General features: G+C 35.4%; 2 protein-coding genes across 4 annotated transcripts in view; one reads left to right on the top strand and one right to left on the bottom strand.

The window, feature by feature from the left end:
• The window catches only part of OSMR (oncostatin M receptor), an 84,268-nt gene extending 82,414 nt beyond the window's left edge, over positions 1–1,854 (top strand). The window contains exon 15 of the mRNA XM_044681362.1: positions 1,315–1,854. Within this exon, the coding sequence (XP_044537297.1) occupies positions 1,315–1,854 (540 nt within the window). The remainder of the gene's footprint in view (positions 1–1,314) is intronic.
• Positions 1,855–12,211: 10,357 nt separating this feature from the next.
• RICTOR (RPTOR independent companion of MTOR complex 2) overlaps positions 12,212–24,950 on the bottom strand; it is a 64,488-nt gene continuing 51,749 nt past the window's right edge. For 2 of the 3 annotated variants that reach the window (XM_044664254.1, XM_044664261.1), the window contains 7 exons: positions 19,846–20,023; positions 19,080–19,161; positions 18,058–18,291; positions 15,535–15,687; positions 14,187–14,310; positions 13,068–13,206; positions 12,212–12,286 (listed from right to left, as the gene is read on the bottom strand). In XM_044664254.1, coding sequence (XP_044520189.1) covers positions 12,212–12,286; positions 13,068–13,206; positions 14,187–14,310; positions 15,535–15,687; positions 18,058–18,291; positions 19,080–19,161; positions 19,846–20,023 — 985 coding nt within the window. The remainder of the gene's footprint in view (positions 12,287–13,067; positions 13,207–14,186; positions 14,311–15,534; positions 15,688–18,057; positions 18,292–19,079; positions 19,162–19,845; positions 20,024–24,950) is intronic. The other variant, XM_044664270.1, reaches the window with a different exon arrangement.

Genomic DNA, 24,950 nt, shown 5'->3' with positions numbered 1-24,950 from the left:
TGATGAATCTTGGAGGGGGTGGGGGGAAATGGGCACATTAACTAGTATCTCTGTGGAATGGACCAGCCATTCTAGAAAGAATTTGTAACCATGCCCCAAAAGCTATTAAAATGTGTATACATTCTGACCTAGGAATACTAGCATTAGATCTATACTCCAAAAAGATTAAAGCAAGAAGAATCAAGCCCTATATGAACCTAAATGTTTATAGCAACTTTTATGGGGGTGGCAAAGATCTGGAAACTAAGAGGATTATCCTTCAGTTGGGGAATGGCTGAACAAATAATATTTATGTAAACATGATGTACTACTATTTTGCTATAAGAAATGGTGAAGTAGATGATTTCAGAAAAATTTGGGAAGACTTTTATGAACTGATGCAGTATCAAGTAAGGAGAACCAGAAAAATAATTTATATAGGTAAACAAGAGCAATGTGATAAAAGTAACTGAGAAAAATTTAATAACTGATCAACACGATGACTAACAACTCTTTCAGAGGACTTATGAAACAACTACACTTGTCCTGATTGAGAGGTAATGGTTCAGTATACACAAACATTTATTGCTACATACACATATATATGCATGTATATACATGCACTCTGATATTTATACATGTATATGTATTTATATGTATATACATTTGATATGCAAGAATTTGTTTTACTTTATAACTACATGGTTATAATTGAGGGTTTGTTTTCTTGCTTTTTCAAGGAACAGAAGGGTTGAAAAGGCAGATTTCCATAGGGAAAAAATTAATCAAGAATATTGTATAATATATAGAATCATAGATTTATAGCAGTAAGGGACCCCAAATCCAATACTGCTTTCCTTAGAATTGTGGAGAAAAGTAAGGAAAAATGTTTCTGAGGGGGACAAATGTGAAAAGGAGGATGGAAAGGGACTGTCTAGTTTTATTCCCAAAGAAGAAAATAAAAAGGTTAAAAATAGCTTGGTTCCTTCATTTATAAACCATCACATGAAGTTAGCTTCTATGATCAGGATAAAAACTCTGAAGCTCTTATAACAATGACCAATATGATAGTATGTTTTACATGATAATACACGTATAACTCAGATCAAATTGAAAGGAGGAAAGGAGACAATTTAGATCTTATAATTTCAGAAAATGTATGTTCGAAATTATTACATGTAATTGGGAAAATAAAATATCTTTGGGGGGAAAAAAACTCTGAAGCATCATCCCAGTCAGTAATTAGAATGAGAAATGTTTGTTTAAAACCAGGTTAATTTTTTAAACTTTGAACATTCGCCTGATTTTGCAACTATTCTGTTGATTGTTTTCTAGGGCAATATTCATCAGGCCATACTGAATACCAATGACTGTATTCCAGATGCCATTGAAGTCATAAACAGGTCAGAAATAAGTAAAACACAGGGATCAAGTACATTACTTGTAGGGAATGAGACCACCAAGCCTGCCTATCTTTACCTCCTTCCAACGGGAAAAGATCCTTTGGACCCTCAATCCTGCATCTGTTTTGAGAACTTCACCTACTGTCAAGCAGCATCTGACTTGGGTTCTTGTAGTCCTATTCAGATGATACCCACAGACCCAATAAGGTCTGTGGAGCCCCCTGAGCATTTACCAAAGGTAGAAAAGGATTACATGGGATCACTGGGCAATATCCCTGCCGAAGATGCCGATTTGAATTATGTAGCCCAGCTGGCCCCAACCATGTCTGGAGACAAAGGCTGTTCTTCACTTAATCTTCCTGAGGCAACACACTGCTCAGAGTATAAAATGCAAATGGTGATCTCTACAGACTCGGCTCTATCCCTTCCCCTAGAAGGTGACAGACCCATCTCAGTTGCTTCTTTAGATTGACTTGAAAACATGTACTAATCAGTATGCAAGTTTCATACCTTCATGCTCCAGGACACTTAAGGAAGGGGTTCCATATCCTCAGTGCTTATGGCCTGAAGGTGCATTGCTAGTGACACATCTGGTATCATCTCTCAGTCAGGCACAAAAGACCTGGGACTGCATGTCTAAGAAATCCTACAAAAGACCTTGGAAATCCTTTTGAGTTTCATGGCCAGAGGGCATTTTGCACACTCTGCTGTCAATGGGGGGGGAACTGACCTCAGAAACACTGGCCAAGGGAACTCACTTACTATGCTGCCCCATTAATGATAAGACTCATTTTCTGATAGGCACTTTATATTTCTCTCAAAAAAAATTTTTTAAGATAGATTTCAAGGCCACCATCTTGGGATCTTCCAATTCTATTTTTGAAATTGTTTCCACCGAGTCCTGCTTCTTACACTTAGTTTTGTCGTTGTTTGTCCTTCATATTCCAAGAAGACAATGTTGGGATCAGAGTATGGTGTTTGGCTGAGGTCGATCAGTCCAATAAGAGTTCAAAGGCACTTCCACAGATTGGGCACAGGTGGTCATTAGAATATTTAAGGCGGAGGTGGTTCTGGATTTAACAGTTCACTTAGTACTTTAGAGAGAAAAGAATTATACTTTGATGCTCATTTTATTAACTGAATCCCATGGAGATACATTTCAGCAAATATGGCTTGTTCTTGAGCATTTATTCTGGCTAGGTACTATGGGAACAGTGGAGGACCTGAGGAGGACCAAGATGTTGGAACATGAATTGGAGATCTAAGATGGCAAAGTAACTTTGTGTGCACCTGAACAGAGTGAAAACTAAAGTAACTGTAACAAGCAGCAAAGCAATGCATGAACACTTTCTATGACTGAAAGCCCTTTCACTTTCTTTTAGTGACTTGGTTTTAATTTTTTTCTACTCTGAGATTTTTTTTCCTTTCTTTAAAAATCTCATTCACCAGCAATAGCTATTCTTTTTCCATCAAGAATGAGGAACTTATGAGAAAGAACACTATCCACATTCAGAGAAAGAACTGTGGGAACAAAAATGCAGAACATGATCGATCGCGTGGTTCAATGGGGATATGATTGGGGTTTTGATGTTAAAAGATTACTGCAATTATGAATAACATGGAAATAGGTCTTGAACAATGATATATGTATAACCCAGTGGAACTGCTTGTCAGTTCCAGGAGGGAAAAGGGAAGTGGGGGAGGAAGGGAGTGGAAATAATGAATCATGGAACCATGGAAAAATATTCTAAATTAAAAAAAAATATCACCTCTGAAAATCTCCCTCTATTTATGGTGGAGAACATTTTGCAAATTCCTCTGTTTACCTCAGAGAAAAGCTGACCTTAAAAAGAGTGCTCAAGGCAAAAAAACAACACTGATTGATTTTAGTATCCTCAGAAAGGAACCTAAAAAACCAGGTTTAATGAAAGAAACTTTAAGTATAAGTTTAAGAATATTAAAAATGTATACTATAATAATAATATATAATAGTAGAGGTATTTTTAATGGGCTGAGTTAATGCTCAGCCCATTATATGCTATTTCCACATCATCTCTCCTATTTTTACTTCCATCTATGAGGCCATTCCATCTACTTCCCTTTACTTCCATCTATGAGGCCATTAACTGGTTCTTGTTTCAGGCCCTCCAATGCTCTTATCTGGACAATTGTTATAATCTGCTAATTGGTTTATTTGCTTCTAATCTTTCTTCTCCTAAATTCATCCTTCTCTTTGTCACCAAAACAATATTTGCAAGGTCAAGGTCTGAACATGTCATTCTCTTCCTCAAAAATTCTTCAATGGCTCCCTAATTGTCTCTAGGAGAAACTATAAATTCCAATTTACTACTTAAAAGCGTTTTCCAAGCGTATTCCAGTTTATATTATCAAATATTTCACAATCGCTCACCTTCCCAGTCTGTTCCAAGCTAAAATCCACTTGCCTCCATATATTTGTAAAGGCTGCTCCCTGCTTTGTAGAATGTATACCCTCCTCACTTCTACTTTAGTTTATTTTTTTAATTAAAATTTTATTTTCATAGATCAGCTTTCTCTGCCTCCCACTTCCCTCTCCTCTTCCCCACACTGAGAAAACAAGAAAAACAAAACTTCTGTAACAAAAATGGATTGTTGAGCAAAACAAAATTTCTCACTGCCCATGTCTAAAAAGAATGGCTGCACCCTGAGTCCATCAGCTTTCTATCTGGAGGTGGACATGTTTCCTCATGGGTCCTCAGGAATTATGGTTGGCCATTGTGATCAGAAGTCACAAGATTTCTTTATACATACAAATATATATACACATACATACACATTTATGTATATTTATGTAATATTGTATTGAATTTTTGGGACAAGATGGACACCACCTTTGAGTGACAAGACTGGCAGCTGAGCACCTCAGAATGTACCCAGGTGCCATGGGCCAGGGCAAAAGTCAGTTGGAACCGACCCTATAAATACCCACCAGGCAAGCACAAGTTGGCTCAGTCTGGAGCAGAACTTGGGAAGTGGGAGGTCGAACAGGAGGGTAGGCTTGTACCTGCAACCCAACTTGCCTTACTGAGAGAGCTAGAGAGCAATTACCATCATTGTCAATAGAGCAGAGAGAGAACAGTGATACTGTCATTCAAAGATCATCAATAGCCTTCCCTAATCTTTGGCTTGGTGCCAGTCAAGTGTTGTGAGGAAGATTAGATTAGGTATTGATTATGTACTGATTAGGAAGTACCTAGCAGGAAGGAGCTGGAGCTTGGAATTCCAGGTTGGAATGAAGGAGGAGGAAGTCTGTCTGTGCCCTGAGTGTGGACTCCATTAGTGGTGGGCAAAACTGTTGCCAGCCTGGGAGACCTCAGAGCAAAGGACACCCTGTTTCCTGTTTTCCCCTGGGATCCTGTGTGGTGTGGCATCTAGCAAAAGGACAAAATCTACAGAACGAAGGGAGGAAGTGAAGTTTGAGAACTGGCGGACAGTGCTCCAAGCAAAACCTTCTCTACTTGGTACCTGAGACAACTTTAGCTCCTGGCATCCAGAGATCATCAGTGGATTGCAGTGAGAATCCCAAAGCCACAAAGTCCTAACTACACTCAAGCCTGGCAGGTTCCAGGTTTGAGGCAGAAACCCAGAGACTCGATTTACAGCTCCTTGGGCCCAGTTAGTTTAGATCCCTTAGATTAGTGTAGTAGAATAAGTCCTTCCCTGTCCCTGTGGGTTTTGTTATTAGGTGTTAAGGTTCAAGAGTAGACATTCCTATCCCTCCTTTAGTTGTTCCTAAATAAACCCAGTTTCATCCTATTACCTCGTCTGTTGAATTTAAGGCCTCTGGCCAGAGTGACAGTTGGCTGTTATTTTTCAGTTGGGAGTGACTTAGCTGTACAAGTCTTCAATGTTCAGTTAAGTCTCTCTTAAATCCCAGAGTGTGTTCCCACAAACCCCTTAGTTAATTTATAATATCCCTGGTGACCCCATTACCTTACTTATATTTTCCTACACAAGTCAGGCCAGAGTTAGTGTGAGGGTGAAGAACCTCCAGTCTCTACCTGATCTAGCAATCTCTACAGCTTGATCATAACTTAGACTATTAGCAATAAGGTTCCCAAATCCTCCATCCTTACCCTTGTTCCTAACCCCATCTAACTAGACGTAAATAGTGTTTTGTTTCAAAGTATCTTTCTTGAGTGGTGATTATATCCATAGCCCTCGGTAAGGGGAGTCAATCACAGGTCAGTTGCAACAGCATTATCCCATCAGTGCACCAACTGACCTTATCAACAATTATTCCAACCCCAGGTTGAGGAACTAGAGAAGTTAACCACACATACAACTTCTCAGTGGTTCCCTGCTTGGGCACTGTTAAAAGAGGATAGCTGACAGGCTCAGTTTAGCAAGCCTATCAGGAGAGGAGTGGCATAGTCTTTTGCCAGCAGCACCTACATAGAGGCCTGTGGGTGAGAATGTGCTTTCTCTCTCTCTCTCACCAAATCCAATCTATACCTTCAAAAGCCTCATATTATTATTATCCCTCTTTATAACAGTAATCAGCCAAGATCTGTGCAATTCCTCTCCCCACATTAATACAAAAAAACCCACAAAACCCATTACAAACACATAGAGTCAATCGTAAATTTCTACATTGGCCACATCAAAAAAATTTTGTCTTATTCTTCATTCTGAATCCTATGCCTTTGTATCAGGAGGTACATAGTAAGTTCCATCATTAATTGCATGAAATACTGATTGGTCATTTTGTTGATAAAAATTCAGCACAATAGTACCGTCTCATTTACATATCATAACTTGTTTCATCCACTCCCCCAGATTATACATTGTCCCATTTTTTGCCACATTATAAAGGGCTATAACTATTTCTGTATATCCTTAGAATTTATTTTGCTTAGGACTAATTACTCCCTTAAGTCTGTTCTCCCTCAAATTCTCCCACTCTGCTTTTCTTTCCCTTCTATTGCCTCATTGACTGAAATGCATCTGTGTCCAAATATCTATATATTCTTTCTTCTTTTGGCTAGTTCAGAGTATTCAAGTGACAGCGGCTTCCCACATCCTTCGACACCTCTCCTTTCTTATTAGTATGGAAGTCTACTTGTGTACCCTCAATATGAGATAATTTGTTCTTTACTTCTTTCCCTTTCTTCCCCTGAGTTTATTCCTCTTCCTTTCTCTTTTTATTCTTTTCTTAAGATCAAGACTTAACAGAACTATTCCCAGACCTTGTCTAATTGAATTTCTTTAGGGTTCATAGATCATCATGGATGATTCCGCATATCCAAATGTATGTAATTTATCCTTATTAGTCTTTTATCATTGTTCATTCATGTTTACTTTTTTATTTTTCTCATCATGAATGCTTGGAAGTCCTTTATTTCATTGAAGATAAATTTTCTGGTTGCTTGAATTATTTTTTCTTTAAACTAGAAGTTCTGAATATTGGCTATGATGTTCCTGGGTGTTTTGATTTTGAGGTTTCTTTCATGAGAAGACAGGTGGATTCTTCCTACTTCTACTTTGCCTTCTGGTTCTAAGAGATTTAGGCAATTTTCTGTTAAGAGTTCTTGAAGTAGGATGTCTAAGCTCTTTGGTCATGACATTAATAGTCCAGTGATTCTTAAATTTTTTTCCCATTAATTTGTTTTGAGGCTAGCTACATTATCAAGTGATTTTCCATTTAAATTGGAGCCAACAAAATTCTTAATTGCAACACACTTCCAAATTGCTGGAATTCAATATAAAAATTACTTGATTCATAGAAATTTTTAATAAAACTTTTCAAACATGCATTCTAAAGCAACCAACAAGCCAGTACTAGTACATACTTATGAAATTTAAAATCACCTGCCCTCCCTTTCCCCAAATTCATTGTGTTCAATCAACTTATTCATATGTAATAACAAAGCTAATTCTTCCATTTCAAATTGTTTGGTACGAACTTAATGCTGCAAAATTGCAACAGAATTTATACCATAAAATTATTACAACTAATCTTAACAGGTAACATTGTGATATTTTAATGACCAAAATGAGTTGAATTCCAGTTAGCTTTTCTTGCAGCAATATTTTTACCAAAAGTCATCTAAGAATGCAAGGAAAATGACACCATTTCCCACAAGAAACTAGAAATACTGCTTGCTTCTTAATATAATTAAATATGGAGTATTAATATTTAATATAATTTCAAGAGTGTTGCTTTATCTAAAAGGTGAAATATGTAGGGGTTGCATGATCTATGATCACAGCTATTTGGGAAGGACTGAGTTGTTTTGCAAAATATCACTAAAACTTCAGTTGATTAAATTTCAAGAAAACAGTACCACTTTAAGAATTTTAAGTACATTTTATTAACAACATATCCCTTTGATAAGATTACGCTTCAGGAGGCTTTTAATGCCCAGAGACATAAACTGTACACACTATACAAAAACCACCAAAAAAAAATCAAGGTGGGCAAAACCATTTGGGAACAAACCTCTTTGTTTAAATTATACACAGCTCAATGAAATATTCTTACAGAAAATATATAAATACTTTTTCTTTCTATGTTACAGGTATACAATATAAATCAGATTTCAATGTCTGTTCAGTGACCTACAAACACTAGAACCTCCAAATATGTAGCAGCGTATTACTAAATTAAAAAAAAAAAAAGAAAGAAAAGAAAGAAACTGCATGAGGAGGGAGAATAAATCTGAGATTTTCACAATCCCTTCCCACTCTTGAAAACAATTAATTTACATCAATCTCTTACAATGCAGCTTTAGGGTTACTGACAGACCAGTATTGCAACATTTTTTCAACTACATTGATGAAATGTTTTCCTGCCTTCCACCCCCCCCCCCCAAGACTTTGCATTTTGTGCTAAATCAACCTATTCAGTGGCAAAATTGCAAGTTAAACTTTTTGGCATAAATTACATTTTTCAAATTAAATAGGTATTTTACAAAGGAAGTCAAGCAAAATGTGCAATTTATGCATGCTGTGGCATAGCTATCCATCTATCTACCTTATAAAAATAGTCCAAAGGAAAAAAGTCCACATTCTGCATACAAATGTATTGTGAATGAACAGAACCCCCTGGAAACAAGGAACTTAGGAAAAAAGAAAATCATTTGTGGCAATGTTTAAGTGTTCCAATATTTTTTTCGTAAGCATAACTATTTGACTTCTCTGGTATATGCTGATAAGGAAATCCTCACTGTAGTGAAACCAAAGTGTTTAATTACACAATGCATTTTGTGTATGGAAAGATGAATCTCTCATATGAATGGAGACCTAACTTACATCACAGAAGATCTTTTCAATGACATACTATCTCATTCCAAAAGGTTAATTCTTATTAAAATTTCTCTCATACAATTTAAGAAATTCACTTTTTCCACGTTCATATCATGTGCATTGAAAATAGAACTGGAAGCATTCAACACTTCACATTATCTCTCAGGGAAAAACCTTTAAAAAAAGGAAGTTTCCCAAGGCCGCTCTTAAAGCAGGCTAATTTACAAAGCTTTTCTTACATAAATTAGCATTCTACTCAACATGCAAAACAATTGCAGATCTGCTAGATAAAAAACCATAAAATATCAGATTGGTATTTATTGCTTAATGATATGTGCTTTAAGGTATGCAAAATGTATCTTCTGAATGTTACTGAACAAAATGCTGTGTTTAGTAGCAGTAGGTAAGTCTACATAAGCTTCCATGTCATAGTTGAATACTTTGCCATTGTTACTGTGCCCAGAAAAATTAGTCAAGCTCTGGTTAAAGAGATGCAAATTAATAAAGCCTTTGCTGGTCAAGAATTGTTGCATTTGTTTTCTATACACATTTTCCTCTCTGCAGGCTTCTTTTTTTAACAGTGTGTACACATGGCCTATAAACCTATTTTTAATGCATATATTCATCTTACAGAATTCCACTGCACAATCTTTAAAAGAACTTTGGGGGTTGGGGCCTATCTGACTTTCATATCCACCTAACCATAAATAGATAACAAAAATGTATAAGTGTAAGAACTTTCAGAAAGTATTATTATGAAAGTTCTATATCTGATTTCCTTATTTATATCACTAGTATCTAAACAGAATCTAGTTACATGAAGTTGATTAATTGCTCTTGAAACAAATTTTTGTAACTGGAAATGACAAGTCACTCTACAATATTAGAAATTCACAGTTTATATAACCAGTACAACTGCCAAAGCTCCTCCAATTTTTTTTAATAATTCTTTCTATTAGTGAGTAATACAATTCATCTGGACTAAAATTAATTCTAAAAATTCCATATCTTGAAAAACTATAGTACTGACATTATTCTTGTAATCTATGTTCTGGTAATATCTACTGATAAATGATTTTCTCAAATATTTTTTATTACCACTGACACCACTCCTAAACTTTTCAACTATGATTTTTTTAAACATCTAAATTAAGCACTTGGCATAAGCATTTTCCATCATAAAAGGACCTTTGACACAAGAACTTAAAGAATAGTAAGTCTGCCAGTGAATCCAAGAGTTAATCAAAGAGCACAATGATTTTCTAAATATAGACATTTTATCTCTTTAGAACTTCAATGATAACCAGAGAACTACATTGTTTTCTCCAAATTAAATGCTATAGGTAAAAAAGGACAAAGTTTTAAGTTTCTTGTAGAATACTGGTCAAAAACTGTTCAGGCCACTATTTTTGCCTTAACTTCTGGGAAGAAAAAACAAACATGAGTTAATGGTTTCATTCATAAGGGCTTAAACCACAGATTTTATAGTCTATTCTAACTGAGGTAGTTTGAAACTACTATCTAAAGCATATGAATCCCATTTTGGGGAGAATCACTACATTATTTCCTTTGGAGTTTTTAAAACCACTATTTGGTCTAGTATTTCTGACAGTTGGTTCTTTGGAGAAGTAATTTAATCTCAAGCCAAAAGACCAAGTCAACAGGCAAGTTTTATAAGTACTGTCAATATGGAACAGAAACTCTTGGGGCTGGTGATAAATGAAAAGTTGAAGTGAATTATTTCTGTTTTTCCTTCTATTAGATTTTATGAAAAGAAACTCAAGAGCCAAATTCTAGTAGAAGCAGGTTAGAACCCTGCAACTTTTCTGTTCTCATGTAAGTTGCTATACAGTGCACATAAAAACAATTCACTGAAGTGCAGTCAAAGAAGTGTTATGTAGTGAGATGAACGGTTCCATCCCAACAAAACTTTCAGTGCCAGTAAATAAAATAAAATAGTTGTCTCACTGGAAAATAATAAGTAGGTTGTACTTTCTAGTTCAAAGGGCTATTTACATATATCTCAAAGAACAAATGAATTAAGATCAGAATCTACAACATGGGGCCATAATGAGTCAATGTCATACTGTCGAAGCTGACAGTAATTATAAAAATGGTAAAACTGAATGGCATTTTTAAAAAAGTGTCCTAATTCAGTCCAGCTGGATGTATGTGTATATATATATATATATATACATACGTATATATATGTATATATATATATAACAAAAATGATACTTCCTTTCAATCACACACATTCTAATGAAGATTTCCGTGCTATTTTATATACAAATTTGCATATATGTAGTTAATTCCTGTAAATATTTTCAGGTATCTTTAGATACATAAAAAATTTTGTTTTTTTTTTTTAAAGAAAAAAAACCCTGCCCTCATCAACTTAGCAACAATGCTAATAATGTAATAAAGGCAATGACTGTATTCTTAACTCATTCATCACTGCATTTAATTTGTGCAAAAAAATTTCAGAAAGAATACTGGTATAAAAATTAAAGTACTGCTGCTTCAAAATTTGGTACTTAAGGCTTTTCACTACAATTTTTGTCATAATAATCAGTCTCATTAATTAAAGCAACATTTAAGGAAATATGGCTCTTCTATTCCCATGGAATGTGGAAATTATCTACAAACCCAGTCTCTTCATAAGATCCAGAAACAGTTTTCTTAGATTTTTACATTTAGGCCAAATGTGAATAAATAATACTTTTTCAATTTCCCACTGAGAAAAATGGCATGTTTTAAGAATATGAAAATGAACAAAAATCCCATTGAATAAAAATATGTTAAAAGAAAACAACTGTATTTCCATTTAATTAAAATTATTTTTGGACTTAATTGGGAACTAACTGTAGTGAAAAACCTTAATAGGTTCATATAACCTATAATACATTGCAACGAAATCTGAGAGACTGAAAAACAAAATAACCATTTGCAATTATAGTAACATTAAAATAAGTTATAAGTCCCAGGTTGCTGAGGCTCTTCTTTCAGTCTGAGGTTACAAACCTCTCAAGTAGTGTTACAAACATTAAGAAAAATGTGGAAGGTCCAAAGTTAACCCCCAAATACCAGCTGTTACAGCACATCCCAGCATGGAAGATGTAGCCTTTAGAAATATGGATTCCTGGTATATATGAGTTAGTTAACAAACAAGGCATCTTTCTATTTACCCTAAAAAGAATTCAGAATCAACCCTATAAAAGGTTGTTTCTTCATATTGTCTGATTATTGTTCAACTGTCACTATGTTTTTAAAATTAAAGAAAAGAAAAATCTGTGTAGGTGTTCAGTGCTTGGCTCTTGCATACATTTTGGTAAATATAATTCATAAAACTGGTAATGGATGAAATCCCCAAAGGGGAGGAAAGTTTCTGCTGGGGAAAAAGAATCTGCAGTTCATACTGTTCATGTACCAGGAACTGCTGGAACTAGCTATAGAAGACGCTCCTATCTTTGCCGCCCAGTCAGTGAGGTTTTTCTGAGGATTTCAGGAAGTCCAAATAGATATGCTATATAAAGATGAGGTCAGGATTCGGCTGATGTATCAATTATAGGTTGCTTTGGTGGGGTCGATAAGACAGCCTCTGCTTCTTCATGCATCTAGGAACAAAGTGATGAACCGTTAATAATTCTTGATACAGTCTTGCCAGAGAGGGTATTTTTACCCTAGAAGGCAGTTGAACGGAGTGAAGGGTCAATATGATGACTGGGATAAGACTATATGTGTTTAGCATCTAAAGTAAAAAAAAAATTCTAACAACCCCTGTGTGCATCCTTATCACAATTGATGCATGCAAAAGGTGCCTAGGTCTTTTTACCTTGGAATGGTACACTTGAAAGAGGCTCTTCCTTTGTCCTCTTTAGGGTAAACCTGTAACTCTCTGGACAGAGAATTTTTTCTTAAACTACCTATCATGCATGATACTTTGCTTTTAAGGGACCAGAACCAACAGCGAAGACACTGTGCAGAAGGGGAAACTGATTAATACATGTACTTTTTGTGCATACTACTGATGAACGGTATTATTATGAATAAACCTTATAGTTTGATACAAGGACTGTTGTGATACAAAAGGAGCTGTTTGTTTCTATTCCTTGAGTCTAATACTGGACTACCAGCTCCCAAATTTGCATCTAGACAGAAGTGAAAAAATCCCCAATGTCAGTACTTCCACAAATTACTTTGTATTTACTTACCTATTAACATGTTTCCCTCCCCCCAAATATCAGTTCCCTGAGAACTTTTCTTTTTCATCTTTGCCCAGTGTTTATTAGCACAGTACTTTACAACAGGTGCTTAATGAATATCCACTGTATTTAATTGAACAATGAGAACTTTTATCATTAGCATTGTTGAAGTACAACTTGTATTTCTCCTTACTTGTAAAAACTGTACATCTTGAAATAACTCCTGTATGAATCTGCGAGATGGCAGTCGAAAAGTACAGTGTGATAACAAATAGGAAACCTCAGAATAGAGACATATGTCATCAAATGCTTGAGGAAACTTCTCCTTAATTCTAAAATGGAAGAAAAGATTCAAATGAGAAAATGTCAATCATTTGACACTTGCTTTTAAAATAAGAAGTTCATAATTACAAAATATTTTTCAAATATATAATGGAGTCACTCATGAAACATTCTGTAATGTGAATGATTCACTTAAAAAGAAACAAAACCTTACTTTTTGTCCTAGTATCATTAAATGACTTGCTCAGGGTCACATAGCTAAGAAGTATTTATAAGGCCAGATTTAAACTCAAGTCCTCCCAACTCCAGGCATTCTGTCTACTGTGCCACCTAACTGCCCTGAGTGATTCATTTTTTTTCCTCAAGTAATTAATATTTTTTTTGTGTTGTTGTTGTTTTTTTTTTAAACCCATACCTTTCGTCTTGGAGTCAATACTGTGTATTGGCTCCAAGGCAGAAGAGTGGTAAGGGTAGGCCATGGGGGTCAAGTGACTTGCCCAGGGTCACACAGCTGAGAAGTGTCTGAGGCCAGATTTGAACCTAGGACCTCCCATCTCTAGGTCTGGCTCTCCAACCACTGAGCTATTCAGCTGCCCCCTCAAGTAATTAATTTTTAACAGTAATGAGCAAAAATAATTAGCTTTAACAGGAAAAGAGATCTTTTAGGTTATTTCTTTTATTAGGGAAAAAAGTTATATCCAAAGTTAGAATTGCTCTTCAGCCACTCTAGTTATCTTTCTAAATATTATTCAACATTCTAGAAGTCAAAGATGTTGATCTTTGAATTTCCTACTTTTGAAATTGCATGATGTAATTATAACCTGAAAAACTTCTTTAAAAATTTTCTCAGTTTTGTTAAGAAAAAGAGGAAATTAAAAGATTTAAATGTAATCTGTAAGAAATTACTACATGCAACTTATTATGTAAAACAGTCTTTAAATTTTTATTAAGGTAGCCTGTTTCCTCTTGAAACCAGAAAAATAAGAACAAATGTCACAGATGAATATAATTTGTACAATTATTTACTCACGTCAAAAGTCCTGTTTCATGACCTTTAGTTCCTACTGAACTACTCAAATTAATAACTAATCTTAATACTTCTTTTCGAAGGAGTATACGGCATACTGGTGTATCATCTGGAATTGACTTGACTCCTGAAAAAAAAAATTTATCAGGGTAAAGTTCAATGTATTTCCCATTATAGAAAAGTCAGTCCTTAGGAGTCACAGCTATATTCGGAATCATTTGATTATTTCAAAGGGATTCTTAACACTAGAAAACTCTATAAAACCTAATAATACCTGACACAAAAATCTTTATAATCAGTGCAAACAACAAATAAATGAGTGAATATGTGAGAATGCTTGCAAAAATTTAGTACACTAATCAAATCCCGTAAAAATCTCACTTGCTATAGAAACTGCAACCTCATTAAACCAACAAAACCAACGATTGCCTAGTCTGGAAGATTGCTCTCCAACAGAGTTCACAAGGCGTGCTGGCAAAAGCCAACAAACCCCAGGCCTACGTCAAATCTTGAACATCAGATGGCCTGAAAAGATCTCCAATACCAGACTCTGGGAAAGAACAATTCAGTATCCCATCAGTCAGGACGCTATGAAAAAAAATATGGAACCCACCAGGGAAGAGAAAAGTCGGAAGGCCAAAACAGACCTGGCAAAGATATGCCCAGTTGGTGGAAGTTGCCCAGAACAGAGTCCGTTGGCGTGAGATGCCCAGTTGGGGGAAGTTGCCCAGAATAGGCACATTGGCGTGAGATGGTTGCAGCCCTATGCTCCTCTGGGAGTCAATAGGAATAATAATAATAATAATCAAACCAATCGTGTCAGATGAAAAGCATTGTGCTAGGTAGTGGGGGTATAAAGATATTTTTTTTTTAATGATAAAACCTTAAACTTTACAGGGGCAATAGGTTTAGAGGGGAATGAGTAAAGAGAGAATAGAGCAGACTGTCAAGAGCCTTAAATGATAGATTAAGGAGACTGTCATATTTATATGACATATAAAGTTTTTTGAGCTGGGGAATGATGTTAGGTTTTCTAGTTAAGGATGATTATTTTGGCAGGTGTATAAAGAATGGATTAGAGTAGAGCACTGAAGGCCTAAAGCAAAGTGGTCTCAGAAGGAAACAGATGCAAGCGATAGAATCAACTGGACGTGTCAACTAAACAGATGTGGGAAAGAAAGAATTGTCTCAAAGGAATAGGCTTAAAGTAACTTAAATTTTATATCTTATAAGATTTGAATGAAAACTGACTAAAATAGTTCTAGCATAGTTCTCATACAATGCTGTGTATGACATTTACTAAAACATAAGATTTCATTAATTTTTTTTCTTAAAGTTCATACAAACTTACCTAGTACCAGTTCTGTACTCTTAGTGCTACTGGCTGAACCCTGGGATACTGCATCACTGCATCCTGAAATCCCAGAAAACTTTGAAGAAACAACATCTAGGTGATTATGGATGGTCTGCCCACACCAATCAGAATATGGAATGTCTGGGAAGTCTGAAGAAAATAATTACTAATTTAATTAGAGGAACTAATCCTGCATAACTAATTTACACAGGAAATGTATCTTTCTTCTAAGAATTACTCATAAGTGTTTGGCTTGCTTTTAATTCTTTTTTCAGTTTTAACAACTACACTCTATACTGAAGAGCAAATTTATATGAAATAAATTATTTAGTGAAACCAAATATTGCTCAGACCTAAGATGTATTGTAATAGGTTACAAATCAGTTTCATGATAATTACATTTACTATTGGCATAAATGTGAGCTAAGTGAAATGAAGGACCAAGTGTTTGTTTCCTGGGTATCAATATTAATTTCTTGATGTTTAATTATGAGTTTTTAAATATTCTACTGCTTCACTCCACTTGTGCAATTTTCTTTAGCCTTTTTTAAAATAGTATCACCCCAAATCTTTTTCATACTAATTTTTAGAACATCAAGGAATGTAGAAGAAAAATGACTTTGGCTCTTAGAAAACTTTCTTTTTTCAGAGTTCTCATTGCAAAAAGAGACTTGTAGAAATTGTGTTAAAAATTTAAAGTAGTGTAATAGTAAAAGAAATAAGCCTATAAAAGGCATTTCTAAAAAACCCTTACCTTCTGTCTTAAAATCAATACTAAGTATTGGTTCCAAGGCAAAAAGAGCAAATGGGGTTAAGTGACTTACCCAGGGTCACACAGCTAGGAAATGTCTGGGTCAAAATCTGAACCCAGGACCTCTATCCACTAAGCCACCTACCTGCATTCTGTAAGGGCATTTTAAAACAGTACCGTAAGTACATCTTAAATTCTGAAGTTCAAACCACTGCCTAAATAAGAAAATACACACACACACACACACACACACAAAAAAACAACACTAGAAGTAGTAAAAAATTTAACAGATACTCTAGCTGCACCTAGAGAATAATGGTCTGTGAAAAATACAGTATGGAAAGAGAGGAAACTAACTAGGCAAGAAATGGGTCTGTTCCCAAAGGGAAAAACAAAGCTTTCTAAAGTCATTAACTTTTTCCCTGTATAACTTAAGCAAAGAAGATGGCTAAGGAATGACCTTTAGCAAGTCACTTAGTTCATGTTCAGGTCTCAGTATCATTATCAAAGACATGGTAACACAACACAATGTGTTGTCATGGGGAGTGAGATAAAATGCTTACAATATAACAGTAACACTTCACTTTATGCAGTAGATATGAACCTGAAAAACTGTGAATAAATCCAATTTTTGAAAATTAAGTCTTTTCACCACTGAGTTATATTTAGATGCTCTATGATGAATTATATCATCTTTTAAGTTTTGCCTTACTTGCTAGAAATACCTCCAACACCCATGTATCAAATTGGCACATAAATTTACTCATTCATACTGTCAGGAACAAAATTAAACAACAGAACATATGTGTTTGTGTATACATGTAAGTGTGCACATGGATGTATACACATATATACATGAGAAGCAGAAGCATTAAGTTCCTCAAATCTAAAATCTTTCTAAATCACCTCAATTTTCATATTAAAAAGGCTGTATATGAAAGAATATTTTCAAAAGAGCATATTAAACCAAATACTTTTCTAAAAACATATTGATATATTTTTCAGTGGATACATATTGCCTAAAAAAGTACTAAGTAATGTCTGAATGGTGGTTAAAAGTAGCACCACTAAGGTAATTTTATTTTCACTTTTAATCTTCTAGCTGTATAGAAACTAAGCTATTTGCACACACACACACAAAATACCTCAGGAAAAAAGCATCATTCTATATACTCAATGTTGTTTCCAATTTTGTTAGATGACAGGTAAAAAGGGTTATTTTAAAAAAATATTAATTATGTTATGCTATGTAGGGAACATCATTCCTTTGAAATATAATATGCATTTCTTTTTAGCGGGTTATGAAATAAATCTTTTCTTAAGCAGCTGCCTTAGGGTAAATCATTTGAGCTTTCTGGTCCCCAACTTCTCAATCAATGAAAGGATGAAGTTGGACTATATGGCTTTGGGAACCATTCAAGCCCCCAAACTATGATCATATATATAACATAATGTTATGTTCTTCTAAAAGTAAAGCTCCCATTTTCCATATGAATACTGAATTCATCTTTCTGAATTTTTATTAAGCCTTCCCTGAGATCTTTTGTGAAATGTTTCTTTCCAGTCTTCCTTCATTTTGTTGTGGTTGACAAGACTAACATGAGTTTGTGAGTTTATAGCAATACTTTTTTGAGAGTTTGAGATCTATAGCATACTCATTTAAAATAAGAGAAATCATTTATCATGAGGGAAAAAAAGCAATTTTAAAATTTAAACCTACTATGTCTTAGGAAAAAATTTTTATTTCTAACCTACATAGAAATACCAACCTGTGTGAGTATAGGTTGAGTCCACTTGGTTATTGTGCTGATAACCCAATATCTGGATACAGACACAATAAAGACAGTTATCATCTGTGTGTTCCTGAAGTCCAGTGTCTTCTGTATTTTCTAAAAACTGAGAAGCGTCTGAATGACTTGTATTCATTATTTCTGTGAGACTAATCTGCTGTCGGAGCATTTGAAATGGACTTTTTACAAGATCTCCAGTACCAGATGGAAGACCTATTCAGGGGTAAAAATAAAACACAATGAAATAATGATAGGAGAATTAAAAAAGCATTAGGTATAATCAAAATCTTTCCAAGTATCTTACGACAGGGTCAATTTTTTGAGTAGGAAAAAGAAAGTAGGGGAAAAAAACACCCACAAAACTATTATAATTATGCGATTACAATTTTAATGGGGGATCATGCAGAATGAGATAAAATGCTTACATTTTGCTCTAAAAATATAAAAAGCTATAATTTAGTCTAACCATAGTATTTATGTTTTGTTGCTCAAATTCTGGGTACAAGTGAAAAAGGAAAATGTGATATAATAACATAAGAGATATCTATAATCATTGTCATCATTCATAATAAGAAAAGTACTTAAGGAACAGTATTTTTTTTACAGAAAAGAATTTATAAGTTTTTAAAAAATCATGATAATATAGATAAATGAATATAACTGGATAAACTCATTCACTAGAATAATTAGACATTCAAGTTTTCCCAACTTGGGGCTATTTGCTATTTAAGTTTCAGTCATTTCGAGTATTATTTTGTTAAGAATGAAGCCAACCTATTTGCCTCAAGAGGTAGAATGCATGCTGGAAGTGGTATATTGTGAAAGTAAAGTGACAAAAAAGGGCGACTCCCCAAATTTTTAAAGCTTTATCCTTTCAACAAAGACTACTACAAAACACATTTCTTTTTCTTTTTTTTTTAATAGAACACATTTCTTAAAGCATGTAACTTTAAGTAACATGATATTTAACCAAAAGCTTTTAATAGAATAATATTTATTACCTCCTGAATCAGGTAGTACTCTCATAACACGATCATCACATGGAGGTATAGTTTTCTTCTGAAAATAAGGAATATCCTTTACCTAAAATTTTGAAATAAGATCATGGGAACTATCTCCAAAAAGAAAATAAGTAACATTTCTCCAAACAAATGAAAACAAGTGTCATTTTTAAAAAAAGTTGTTAGTGGTACTTAAGTCTACAATGTAAAGAATTAAAAGGACATTATTCATTACTGAAGCACATCAAAGTTGGAGGGCCCTCTAAGGTCATGTAATCCAACTAGTCCCTTCTACAACATACATGAAAAACTGGCCATCAAGTCTTAATTCCCAAAGTGGACTATTCCTGGCTGGAATTGATCTAATGAATAAGACCATAGTGTTAGAGTTGTAAAGTATTTCAGAAAATCAAGTTCAATTGGCTCGCTTTCCAAATCTGGAGCCTGAACTCCAAACCCAAAGAGGCATCAGAAGCTTCTGTATAGATGTTACCAAAAACACAATAACGTAAAGAATTTGTACCTAAATAAAATGCAAGAGGAATACAAAAAGTATAAAGTAGAGGAAAAGGAATATGGTAGGGGTTAAAGTATGAGAGGAGAGGGAGAATGATATCCTAGACGACAGTAGAAATAAATTATTATATAGTAAGACAGCTTCTACCTGAAAATCCCAATCAAGATGTAGCTTAAAATTACACCTACAAAAAAAAAATCAACATTCATTCCAGTACTAATTCTTAAGAAAAAATACATATAAAAGTACCTGAAATATTTCATTGATGTCCACAGGAAGAGCAAGTCCAATGTAATCATCTGAGCTACCATATGTAGCATTGGATACCATGGACCTAACTGAGGAGGAGCGTTGCAGTGTATTTTGATTAATAGGACTTAATAGATCTTCTTTATCTAATGAAGCATAACTTAGAGCTTTCATGAACCTAAAATACCACGAAGAATAAAAAAACCATTGAATTAGTTTGATTTGTCATCTAAATTATATGTAGGAATTTATATTTTTGCCCAGCTTTAACAAAAGATGTATTAGGAAAGTAAAAATCTACCTATTAGAACACTTGAGATAGATAAGCAATACTTTTAGGATCATTAGAGTATTTTTAAACATTTAATTACAATAGGCTTATTTATATTGCTATTAATATTTATTATTTATTAAAAATATAAAATTTATATAAGCTATATAAAATAGTTTTAATGGCAAATGGCCAGATTTCCTGGCAATAAAGTTTTTAACACCTGCAAAAAACTAAAGTTATCAAATACTACTTTGAGACCTCTAGTTCTGGAATCATCTCAAAGGCAGAATTGTAATCTGGTGACACACATCACTAGCACATAAAACAAGGCAATGTAGGAGGTTGGTTAGAGTTCCTAGGCTTATGGACATCTATACCAATACTGTAAAAAGCACAATATTTGTGAACAACAAAAACAATTTCTTTATAATAGCTAGCATTTATATACCACTTTAAAGTTTACAAAGTTTTAAAATATTATTTCATTCTATCTTCACAAAACCATAGGAAATAGATGGTGTTATCACAGACAAGGTAAGTGAAACAGAGATTGAGTGATTTGCCCAGGTTCATAAAGCTACCAAGTGAGTGGAGTCTGGATTTCTCGGGTCTTTCTGACCCCAAGCCCATTGTTTTGTACACTACAGCATTACCTAGCTGCCTCAATATCTTTATAAATATTTTCTCACAAAATGTCCAGGGTAACAGAAGTCAATCAAAATCATTCGAGTTTTATATGATTTAGTCCACTAATAAACCATTAAAAATCCAATTCAATAAATATACATGAAGAACCAATTATGTGAAAGGCATTTGTACTAGGGACAAATGGACAAATTTCATAAATAGTCCTTACGTCAAAAAGCTTACATTCTAATGAGGGCAAATGATGTCCGCAAAGACAAGTAAGTAAAGGTATCCACAACCTCAAGAGACGGAAAAGACTTCTGACCTTGACTCTCATTGATTTAATTCAATCTATGTACAAACAACTATCTTATTGACCACATAACCAATAGGTGGTCTTGACTGTAATCAACCAGAGGATAGAAAGCAAAATCAAAGCAATGCTTACATTTTTTGTGCTTTACCAAGAGGTTCAAAACCCTAATACTTAGCTTATTTAAAAATTACATTTTACCTCATATTTATACAGTACTTTACACTGTTGAAAGCACAAACCATCAGATGTTCCTAACAACTCTGTGACTTAGAAGTAGAGGCTGAGAGAGGTTAAGAGGACCTGTGTAAAATCTACCACTTACTAATCAGCAGAACTAGCAGAACTAGGTTTTAAACCAAGGTCTTCAAGTATTCAGCATCACTTCATCATAATGAAGCACTTAAGTAAAGCATCACACAAATTTTAAATTATTTACTATTGCAGACATTTATGATTTTATCATTGCAAGTAATTCCTTTTATCAATGCAGACTAAAATCCATTCAATGCCTTATTAAAAAAAGCAACAGATGGGGGCAGCTGGGTAGCTCAGTGAACTGAGAGTCAGGCCTAGAGATGGGAGGTCCTCGATTCAAATGTGACCTCAGACACTTCCCAGCTGTGTGACCCTGGGCAAGTCACTTGACCTCCATTGCCCACCCTTACCACTCTTCCACCTATGAACCAATACAAAGAAGTTAAGGGTTTAAAAAAAAAAAGCAACAGAGGCAAAGTAAAAGTTCAAACAAAGTGTTCTAGGGGAGAATATACTTTTAGCTGGGTGAATAAGGAGTGGCTACAAGGAGGAAACTGGCATATGAGGTGAGCTTCCAAGGATGATAAAACTGAAGGGCAAAGAGGAAGATATGGCATATTCAAGTTACAGGGGCATAGCTTACAAGAATTTATGTCAGTGGCTAAATTCTAGAAGAATTAGAAGAATAATTTGGCCAGAATGCAGAATAGATAAGAGATATATAAAAATAAGGTTGGAAAAGTAGGCGGGAAGAACTAGATTATAAAAGAATTCAATGTGAAATTAAGGACTATTTTTCTATATATAATAGGCTAGTAAACATGTAGAAAAGGGTGGAAAGATAACAAAGAGTTGGTAAGAATTTATCAAAAATAGTTCTTGCTAGGTTCCGGGTTAAGATGGCGGCAGAGTAAGAAGCAGCTCTAAACCTCTCCTGACCGAAACACACAAAACTCCTCAAGGGGACATAAAAACAAGTCCAGACGAACGGAGGAACCCCACAACAGGGCACAGCGTGGAAGGTACGTGGAATCGAGACATTTCCAAGCTAAAAAGGGCTCTCACTCAAGCGCGAGCTGAGCAATCGCCCCACCCCCACCCCCTCCACACTCACCTATAGCTCTGAACCCAGCTAAAAAGAAATAGAGCAAGTTTGGGGCACCCATCGAGTCATCAGCAGCTCCGGGACCTGTTCCTGAGAGCAGCAAGACTTAGGACCCCATTAAATCAAGAACGCACGCGAAATCTGAGCGCGCGCGCTCGGGAGCGGACGCTGGGAGCGGAGCGCCGGCTGAGCAGAGGCGTGGGTGCTGGCTGAGCAGAGGCAAACACAACCAGGAACTAAAGCCTAAGTGGGGAACCAGTGCAGACAGGTATACGACTGTGGAAGTAGCTCCCTGAGACTTGTAAAGAAACCTCCTGCAGAGGTTCAAGCAAGGGAATCCACCAGGGGGCTTGACCTTGGAAAAAACTAGAACTCAGACCTCAGGACTGAGCGGGAGGATAAACCTGAGAAGCTGCTGGGCTAATGATGGCTAACCAGTTACAGGAAATTCAGAAGAGAAAGAATAATAACAAAAAAAAGAAGTCTTTAACACTCGACAGCTTCTACACAGAGAAAATCCAGACAACCGAGCAAACAGAGGAGGAGAACAAACAACCATCCAGACCCGCCCCAAATAAGGAAAACTCCTCACAACCTATGGAAGAGTTCAAATCTGAGATTTTGAGGAAAATGGAAGAGATCTGGCAAGAAAATAACAGCTTAAAAGGTAGAATCTTGCAACTGGAAAGCGAGGCTCAGAAACCAAATGAACTAATAAGCAAATTGAACACAAGAAATGACCAGATTGAAAAGGAATACCAGAAGATTATGGCCGAAAACAAGAAGATTATGGCCGAAAACCAAAAGATTATGGCCGATTACCAGAAGATTATGGCCGAAAATCAATCCCTAAAGGCTAGAATTGAGCAAGTAGAAACTAATGATCTCTCAAGACAACAAGAACAAATAAAACAAAGCCAAAAGACTGAAAAAATAGAAGGAAACATGAAATATCTCAATGAGAGAGTGACAGACCAAGAAAACCGGTCTAGAAGAGACAATTTGAGAATAATTGGTCTTCCAGAAAAACCAGAAATTAATAAAAACCTGGACTCTATACTAACAGAAATAATTCAGCAAAATTGCCCTGAAGTCCTACAACAAGAGGGCAATATAGACATTGAAAGGATTCATAGAACACTTGCGGCATTTGATCAAGAAAGGAAAACACCAAGAAACATCATTGCAAAATTCAAGAGTTTCCAAGCAAAAGAAAAAATCTTACAAGAAGCCAGAAAGAAACAATTCAAATATCAAGGAGCAACAATCAGGATCACACAGGATCTGGCAGCCTCAACACTAAAAGACCGCAAGGCGTGGAATACAATATTCAGAAAGGCAAGAGAGCTGGGCCTGCAACCACGGATCAACTACCCATCAAAATTGACTATATATTTCCAAGGGAAAGTATGGGCATTCAACAAAATTGAAGAATTCCAGGTATTTGCACAGAAAAGACCGGGGCTAAACGGAAAGTTTGACATCCAACCACAAAAATCGAGAGAAACCTGAAAAGGTAAATATGATACAGAGGGGAAAGAAAGAAAACTTATAATTTTTAAATTTGCCTTTTAAAGGGCCTCAGTGAGATCTAATTATCTGTATTCCTTTGTAGAGAAATATTATGTATAATTCTCTGTAGTGAACTCTATTCACTATTATAATATTCACTATTATAGTAATCAGAAGAATAATTAACAGGGTGAGGGTGGAACACTAAATAATCTAAGATGGCATGGGGGATGGGAAAAAGGGGGAGAATAGCAGGGGTCACCAAGAGAAACTTGAGCGAATAAGAAAATAGAATATTCTATTACACACAAAGAGGGCATGGGAGAGAGAGGGGACAAATACTATTATAAGAAGGAGAGGAAGAGAGCATAAAGAGGTAATAATCAAACCTTACTCTCAGTGTAATCAACCCGGAGAGGGAAGAGTAGCTATACTATCCATTGGGAAATAAAACTCTTATCTTGCCCTTCTGAGGAAGTTAGAAGGGATAAACCAAGGGGAGCAGGGGAGTGGGGAGAACAAAAAAAGGGAGGGGAGAAGGGGGAGGGAATTCATAAGACCTTTAAAAACAAAAAGGAGGGGGGGAAATAAGGGAAGGGGTGGAAAGGGAAGTCAAACAAGGGAGGGGATAAGGGATAGGGCCTTTATAGCGAGCCACTGGTTTTTAAGGAAATAGCTTAAGGGGAAGGGGTAGGAAGGGGGGAGGATTTGAAAATGTCAGCAAATGCACAACTGATGATTATAACTCTGAATGTGAACGGGATGAACTCGCTCATAAAACGGAAGCAAATAGCAGAGTGGATTAGAAACCAAAATCCCACCATATGTTGTCTACAAGAAACACATACGAGGCGGGTGGACATACACAAGTTTAAGGTTCAGGGTTTGAGCAAAATATTTTGGGCATCAAATGAGAAAAAGAAGGCAGGAGTGGCTATTATGATTTCTGACAAAGCCAAAGCAAAAATAGATATGATTAAAAAAGACAGGGAAGGTCATTACATCCTGATTAAAGG

Source organism: Gracilinanus agilis, chromosome 1, assembly GCF_016433145.1.
Source record: "Gracilinanus agilis isolate LMUSP501 chromosome 1, AgileGrace, whole genome shotgun sequence".
In the NCBI taxonomy this organism is placed as follows: Eukaryota; Metazoa; Chordata; class Mammalia; order Didelphimorphia; family Didelphidae; genus Gracilinanus; species Gracilinanus agilis.
The sequence above is the reverse complement of the archived record's forward strand: the minus strand, read 5'-3'. Positions and strand labels throughout refer to the sequence as shown.